This window comes from Hippocampus guttulatus, chromosome 12 (assembly GCF_054856545.1).
Source record: "Hippocampus guttulatus isolate MCC_2025c chromosome 12, RoL_Hgut_1.0, whole genome shotgun sequence".
Lineage (NCBI taxonomy): Eukaryota > Metazoa > Chordata > Actinopteri > Syngnathiformes > Syngnathidae > Hippocampus > Hippocampus guttulatus.
The window spans coordinates 3,121,449-3,129,763 of NC_141272.1; the positions used below are offsets into that span (position 1 = coordinate 3,121,449).

The following is an 8,315-nucleotide window of genomic DNA, read 5'->3' on the forward strand; positions in this document are numbered from 1 at the left end:
ACCCTGCCCAATTAGCCAAATTACATGAGTGAACTCTTCGGGGGACAATATGAGATGCGAGTGAGCAGGGGAAAATCACCATTCCGAAGCAACAAGGACGTAAAAAGGAACATTTTGAAACCGTCGCTGTTGGTCAGAACAGTTGTAAGAACATCTTGCCTCGAGAGGGAACCCAAACTTTCCAAGAAGGCTCCAAAGAGCTTTCGTGCAAAAATTGGGTTTTTATGAGGACGTATAACCAAACCCACAAACAAAACAAAAGGGCATAAGTATAAGCCAGTAACTCAGTCCAAGTTTGCAGTCCAAGCCATTTGTCATCCATCAGAGCCATTCCCCTTCGTTTTTCTTGTTTTTTTAAGGAATCTCCTCCAAGCAACCTGTTCGTGTTGGCAGAGCAGGTACAAAAAGCCGTCCGTGTTATTGCCTGAACTCAACTCTGTGCGTTCTAAATGCCAACCTGTGCTGGGTTGCTTTTTTTTTTCTCTCTTTTGACGTGTCGTCGTGCAGCTTGAAATCCTGCTACATTTTTTTCCCCCCAGGTAAGATGTGTCATTGATGCTTTTCCACATGACATTCTCGTTGAACTCAAAATTGGCTGCTGCCTTCGTCCTTGTATGTCCGTACGCAACAGGTCGGGAGGTGAAACCAAAGCATCCACCAAGCAAATCTGCATTGCAGCGAGTCGGACGATGCAGTCCAATCTGTCACGTCGAAGCTGGCCAAAAAACAAAAAAATGCATGACTAATCAATTTAAGTGCAACTTTCAATTATGACACTTGGCCTCAATGGCACTTCATGCACAGGGGGGTCTTTTGCTTTCGATTCAAAATCATTCTGCCATTTCTAAAACTATAAATAAAGTCACAAGCCAACAGGCAGTTATTCAAACGGTCCCTCCAGTGCCAACAAGTATATGCGTGTGAGGAGGGTTGGTATTGTGTTGCAGCCAGGCCTTCTTAACTTCTCTTAAAAGAATCTTAAAATGAAGATTATATATACACAGGCTCACAGAGTTAAGTACGGACATCCATAGGAAGGTGAGCAAAGTGGACCACATTTAAAAAAAAAAAAGGAAAAAAGCGACAAATCTCCACTGGTTAAGGAATCCTCAGGACTCTCGTTGTTGATTGACTGCACCATCATGCGAATTTTGCTCTGCTGCTGAAGACGAGGGGAAAGTGGCGGGCTCTTCTTGAAGCAAACGTTCACAACTCAAAGTAACGGACAGTCTGGCTTCTCTTAATACAAACAAAAACTCCAGCAGCGCTGTCTGTTGGGGGGATGGGGGGGGGGGGGGGGGTGTTTCCAAGTTTGTCCTGCAATGTGAAGCCAGACTGAAGCGGCGCAGGCCCCCGGAGAAGCAGAAATGGAAAAAGTGGTTATGATTGATGACGACGAGGGTTATTACTTCACAACGAGTTGGACTGCTTCTTAAGGCACTTCATACAAAATGATTCCAAAAACCAAGAACAAAAATGGCAAATGGAGGTGGGGATTCTTTTTTTTTTGGAGGAGCAGGGGGGTTCTGGGTGCTGGCTTCATGTCAAGAGTCACCGCTGCGTGCGGGGGTATCCAGTCCACTTGTCCCCGCACTTTCCTCATGTGGAGGGGATGTGGTCGAAAGGGGTGTCTTCAGTACAAGCGGTGCAGCATTGAGCCCTGTGAAAAGGGAAGAGTTCTTCCAAAACGCATTCAAAAACTTTCACATTCCTGCTGAAGGGATCCAAAAAAAAAAAAAAAGGAAAAAGGAAAAAAAAAAAATCAGGCTGGGGTGGGTGATGGTCCAAAGGGGAATGGAGGATGGGCTTGTCTGTGAATCAGAGAAAAAAAAAAGTTAAACTCCTGGCCAACTGCATGTTTGTTAACGAAAGTGTACTTAAAACAGTGGAACCTCAAACATACAACAGCTCAAATCTTAAAATACTTGGAAGTCAAACATGATGGTACACACCGGTCTAGGATTAGGTGCCTAAAAATAAGGAAATTACTCTCGGTACCCAAGGGTGTGATCAAGGGGTGGGGTTTAAAAAAAAAAATAAAAGGTCAGAGTTTAAGAACAAAAATTAGTCCAAAGGCAAAAAAGTACAAACACACTCTTGACAATTTTTTAAAAAAAACAAAAGGTCAGGAAAAATGAATCAAAAACAAAAGGCAGCAAAAACTCATTCAAGAACGAACCACAAAGTAAGCACGAATTGTTGACGACACTCGTTGGAGACCGAGAGCAAGCGAGCCACTGTTGTCAGATACACCGCGGGCTCTAGACTTGGCGCCGTGATTTGTTGGCCAATCAGGAAGGGAGGTTCGGCAGAGATCCTATCCAAGACGGGAACGTTCACTCCCACATGCAACATGAGAGACAGCAGCCACACACGAACAAAAACAGGAATCCCTTTTGTTGAAGTGACATCTTGACAGAAACAAGCTTTGGATGTCAGAGAGGAGTTCTGTCAAACGCGAGTTGTTGCAATTAGGAAAAGTCTTCCACGTCTGTGCATGTACACACACAACTTTGGTGCTTTTCCCCAAAACGAAATGTCACTTTAACATGTCAAGTTGTAAGACGCGTTTGAAATGACATTTTGTCACCTCAAATATTGGGGCCGTCAAAAAACAAGGACTCCCATTCATGTTAACCGTTTTGTCAAGTGCTTTGTTACAGCTGTAGCTGATGTGAAAGCGCTACATAAATCAGGATGTAATGTAATGTAATGTATTGTATTGCATTGCATTAGGAGTGGTTCGAGTGCGCGAGCACGTGTATACTCACTGACTCATGGCTTAACTTCTTCTCCGGTCTCGCTGTGGTACTCGGCCACATACAAGCTCTTGTCGATGATGCCGGGGATGGGCTTGATCTCTGTTCCCAGCTGCTCTTCGATGCCTTTCAGGTTGAAGCGATCGTCATATGTGATCAGGTTGATGGCCAGACCCAAGTGTCCAAAGCGGCCTGAGCGATGACGATGAGGTTTAATGCTTGCTGTTACTTGTTGTGTTCATAAACAAGGTGGAGGTTAGAATTTGTTCTCACCAGATCTGCCAATGCGATGAAGGTACGTCTCTCCCAGCTTCGGGAAGTCAAAATTGATCACAACATTCACAGCTTGAATGTCTATTCCTCTTGTGAAGAGGTCTATAAAAGAAACAACAACAACAAAAATCTTATTTGAACTCAAAAGCAAATATTTGACTGGCAAAAGAGTTTTGAGACAACCAGAAAACCATCACGATGAAAGTACGCAGCATGTAAGTCAATTGGCCACTGTTGCTGTGTGATCATTCAGTGACATGGCAACAGGCATTCGTCAAACATGTTTTACCTTAAATCACAATTGCAGCCAATAATTAGGAAGTGCTAGGGGAAAAAAAAAAGCAATCCAAATGGGTATGCTCCTCACCAGTGCAGACGAGATTTCGACAGAGGCCGTTTCGGAAGTCGTGGAACACGCGGTTGCGATGTTCCTGGAGAGAAAGGGAAGGAATTAAAACTCCAACATAAACTTGAGTTGGACGGCAACTTTAAGACTGATTGACAAGCTTCACCAGAGGCAGCATCAGGTTCAAACCAACTGTACGCGAGGAAGAGAAAGCCACAACTAACCTGTCTCATCTTGGCGTGAATGTAGAAACACGAATAGCCCAGCTGGGAGATTTTCTTGGCAAGGAGCTCCACTCTCTGAGAGGAGTTGCAGAAAATTATAGACTGGTTGATCTGGAGCTAGAAGACAAGTGACATACACGTCGTTACATTCAGATACTGTTATTATTCATTCATTTCTTTTTAAATGGAATGGCTTGGTGCCAAGCTGAACCAGAAGACTCAACCTTACCCTGGAGAACAAGGTGTTGAGACAGTGCACTTTCTGCCTTTCTGTGACGTAAGCATAATACTGAGTCACACCCTTCAGCGTGAGCTCTTCCATGAGGTTGATCTCGTAGGGCTTCTGCAGGTGCGAGTTCTACAAACGCAGTGAAAAATGCTTCGGAATAAAAGCGGCACGAGTGAGCAAATTTTATGCGTTTAAATACATTCCAAAAGTGTGCTTCAATATATTTAAAGCATGCGTGAGGGGTTTTGAGATTTTTTTATTTTTTTTTCATCAAGTGACTCTCTGACGCAGATTTTTCACCCATCGCAGGTCATACCAGTATTTTTTTCTGCAGCAGCTGACTTAACAACTACTAATCCTCTGTATCTACGGATGAGATCAAATGCTCTACTATTGAATATTAAAATGTAGTGTAATATCCCTGCTTTCATTTCTAAAAGAACCTGTGGTGTGTGTGTGAACTTGTTCGTTCAACATGACTATCATTCGTGAGCATACCATAAACTTCTGCACGCTGAGGGGGAAGGTTGCAGAGTAGAGCAAAATCTGTCTCTGTTTGGAGAGGAAGCCCAGAATCTCTTCCATCATGACCACAAAGTCCTGAGACAGGAGTTTGTCAGCCTGTTGGCAAATGCGATGAAGAACAGAGTTTTAAAAACAAAACAAAAAAACTGCAATGCAGCCTGAGGGGAAAAACGAAGAGCACATCCCACCTCATCCAGAACGATCATCTGCACTTGACTGACTTTGGCCACTCCTTTCTTGATGAGGTCTAAAATCCTCCCGGGGGTGGCAATGACCACATGAACTGGGAAGAGGGAGGCGGGGGGGAGTTACGCTCATGCTAATGCAATTCAAGTCAGCAGCAGGCTTGCCCGGGTGTGACAAGTGTTACCAGTTTCATCCAGTCTCATGATGTCATCGCGTAGGTTGGTTCCACCTGTGGTAGCCATCACCTTCACTCCTCCCATGTGTTTGCTGACCTGGATACATATTTGGCTGACTTGCAGAGCCAGTTCTCTGGTGGGTACTATCACCAGTGCTGGGAAGGAGAAGACAAACGTTTACTTACTAACTACATTTTTTGCAGACCCAACATCCAATTTGCATCATTATCTCATGGTACAGTAGGAGTGGGAAAATATTTGCACTCAAGGGCAAGTTTGATGTTTACAAAGGACAGATGGGTCATATCATTTTATTATGTGACTGGATTAAAAAAAATACAACGAACCAATTAGTACATTTTAAAGTGAAAAAAGTTGCTTTGTGGAAAATTTTGGGTACTGGCAATAAATTGAGATGAATTAAAAATGCTTCATCAATAAACCTAATGTGGAAAAAAATGCAAAATTAATGCAACAAAAATGATTTTTCTAAAATCATGTTCTATTCACACTTATATTTGTCAAGCAATTAATTAATAGAAGTTAAATAGGTAAAACGGAAATCATATTTGCAAGAAATCAATGTGCAAATTTCATGAGACTGATCGTTTTTAATAATTCAGGCTCATTTTCTCATATTGTTGCTGTCTCGTGAAAAGTGTATGTCCCTTTTTTGTCTTTTATACCTACTGTATGTGTAAATTAGTTAGCAAATCATTTAATGAGAAAATAAGGTAGGTTTTAATTAACTCGTTTTAGAAAGGGGGAACAAAAATTTTAAGACACAACTATCCGATGCCAGCGAATGTAAATGATCAGTGTACCGGAATTAATATGGTGCTGCATATTTGGCCCCACGGCTAAGGTTGCCAAACACTATAGAGATGCCCACCTTGTATATAGTCCCTCTTCAGGTCAATGCGCTCAAGTAAGGGAATGAGGTAGGCTCCACTCTTCCCTGTGCCATTCTTGGCTCTGGCCAAGATATCTCTCCCGGACAACGCGATGGGAATGCTTTCCTCCTAAGAGCAGCAGCAAAAAATTATACTTTGATGAGTCGGCCAGCATTGCGGCACGAAGGTATGCTTGTTCTGACAGAGAGATGACGTCAAGCATTTGCGGAGGAGGAACTGCACCTGAATGGGAGATGGCTTTTCCCAGCCCATCTCAAAGATGCCCATGAGCAGCTCCCTCTTTAGGCAGTAATCTTCAAACTCGTTGCCCTTTGTTGCCGTCACATCCTGTGGAGCGGCAGTAGATGTGACATTAGCAACTGGAAGTTTCTCAGGTCACTCAATATGTAACCAAAGTAATTCACCACACATCTGCACTTGAATCATAAATTCACCCATTTTTGGTGTTTGTGCTCTCTCAGCAACACGCTAAGATGCTGCCAAAGCCCTGTCTAAATAAGAATTGGCATCAAGGAACTACAAACCCAGTTCCAATGAAGTTGGGATGTTGTGTTAAACAAATAAAAAGCGAATACAATCATCTGCAAATTGTGCTCAACCTGTGTTTAACTGCATACACTACAAAGACAAGATATCTAATGATCAAACTGATAAACCTTATGAACAAATCATTAACTTTGAATTTTATGGCTGCAATATGTTCCAAAAAGGCTATTGAAGTGATGCATTTCAACTGAAACAAGCCGTTATTCTGGGGAGGATAAAGGTTTAGCCTGGTTTAGTGGAAGCAGGAAGCATTTCCGGTGCATTTTTTTCTTGTCAAAATAAATTTCAAGTCATTTAATTTTAAGTGTCAAATGAGGTTGAAATTACGTTAGTCATAAATTTACTTTGGGAATAAAATTCTTTTGCAATGAAATAAGCATCCTGGAATAATAACAGTTCCGGAAGAATGTCCATCTAAAATGTATTCAAAGTTTTAGGATTTTAGAAAAATACAAACCGAAGTTCTCATTCTCATGTCTTTTGGGGGCAACTTCAAATTTTTCTTCCAGTCATCTCCAGGCCTGCAAAAGTCCAAACTCTCGTGAGAACTGATCACATGAAAGCACAAATTTGTCATGTTATCAACTATTCTTGATGTATTTCGCTGATATGGAACTTACTTGATGACAGCGTTAGTCGTGGGGGCTGTCTGGGCATTACCATTGTTGATTGTGCCTTTCATCTGGTTGAGTGGCTGTTGGGGAGCTCCTCCACCGCCACCGCCACCACCTGGCGCTCCGGCCGGCTTCACCGAGCCCCGGAGCTGTCCGTTCTGGTTCGACAAGCCCAAGATGACCGGGTTCTCCGTCCTGGCAGTGCTCATATTTCCTATATTTCTTTCTTAGCTTCTCAGTCCAGTAACGATGAAGCTCAAGTGAGGAGTGAATCCACTCAGCTGGAAACACTCACAATTAAAGGTAGTCCTCCCCTCTCGGGGCTGTGTTTACTGTACAATGTGTCCAAATATCACTCCCAATAGCAATATATTGACGTTTCTGGGACATGAAGCAAAAACTTCTCTTCAATGTTTTTGAACAGATTTCTGTTGGGAATGAGGGGAGCTTGAGCAGTTCAGTTTGGGGCGAGCTTGGAGTTTGACAGCAGGTGTCTGGAATCCAAACTCCGAGAGGCCTTAGCTGACTTCAAGCACGGGCCGATTTGTTCAAACTGGCCATCTCGGGAAACTAAGCTGCTGCGTCCTCTTCGTCGGATTTATTTCAACCCTACAGCAAACAAGTAGTCAGTCTTCCAGCATGTAACGAAAAACAAGTCAATGATGTGCGAAGGACGACCCCCCCCCCCCCCACCACCAAAAGGCGATAGCCGTAAACGACACGAAGCTCTTACAAGGAAAATATAGAGTCACGCACATTAGGACTTTAAAAGTAAAACGAATATGTCTTAGAAAATACCTTGCGGGCCCGTACGAGCCATTTAATGTGATTTGAACAAAGTCACAGACATTAAGACTTCACAGTTAAAACCTGAAAGTCTCAGACGATACAAAATGGGCCTCGACGGTAAAAGCTATTAAATGTTGCAGCTAGAGTGGATTTCGGATAATAAAAGCTGACGTAGAAGCCGCTAGCACTGGAAAATTCGATTGGCGTGTTGGAGAATTTGCCCAAACGCAATTTTTATTTAATTATCAACATTAAGTCGGCGATGCATGGTATAAGGTGTTAGCAGGCATCACGGTTATGCTTTCGTCTTTTTTAATCAACACTAACATTCAACGTCACAGAGCGTTAGCAAGCTAGCCAGATGGCCAGCTAATGACGGCGAAATACGACATAACATATTCCCAAACAACACGGTGCGTGCGACACGGTCGTCCAGCGGAGGATTCAACACAGACACAGAACATCCAAGTTGAGCCGCTCATTACCTCAGATAAGTGAAGTAAATCGTCGTTTTTCGTTTTTTAAGCTTGGTCAAATGGTAGCCGAAAGCACAAATGAGGCTTCTTCTCACCCAAGTCTGCAAGATGGCGTCCACTCGTATTTGAGCCCGCCTCCCACCGCCACGATCAGCTGATTTAATTTCTAATCCCTTTAAAAACATACATTTTTTTAATATGATAAATTCAAGTTCCAATTCGGAAATATTTCACTACTCTCCTTCTGAGCAGCGTAAA

General features: G+C 42.9%; 1 protein-coding gene across 1 annotated transcript; it reads right to left on the reverse strand.

The window, feature by feature from the left end:
- Nucleotides 1-3: 3 nt before the first annotated feature.
- On the reverse strand, nt 4-8,200 carry ddx6 (DEAD (Asp-Glu-Ala-Asp) box helicase 6). Its single transcript, XM_086125394.1, has 14 exons — nt 8,067-8,200; nt 6,799-7,401; nt 6,636-6,699; nt 5,855-5,959; nt 5,611-5,740; nt 4,727-4,873; nt 4,545-4,639; nt 4,330-4,452; nt 3,832-3,960; nt 3,603-3,719; nt 3,400-3,463; nt 3,033-3,134; nt 2,772-2,951; nt 4-1,811 (listed from the first exon to the last, which is right to left on the reverse strand). The coding sequence occupies exons 2-13, from the start codon at nt 6,999-7,001 to the stop codon at nt 2,776-2,778; spliced, it is 1,455 nt and encodes a 484-aa protein (XP_085981520.1). The 5' UTR covers nt 7,002-7,401; nt 8,067-8,200; the 3' UTR covers nt 4-1,811; nt 2,772-2,775.
- Between the last annotated feature and the right edge of the window lie 115 nt (nt 8,201-8,315).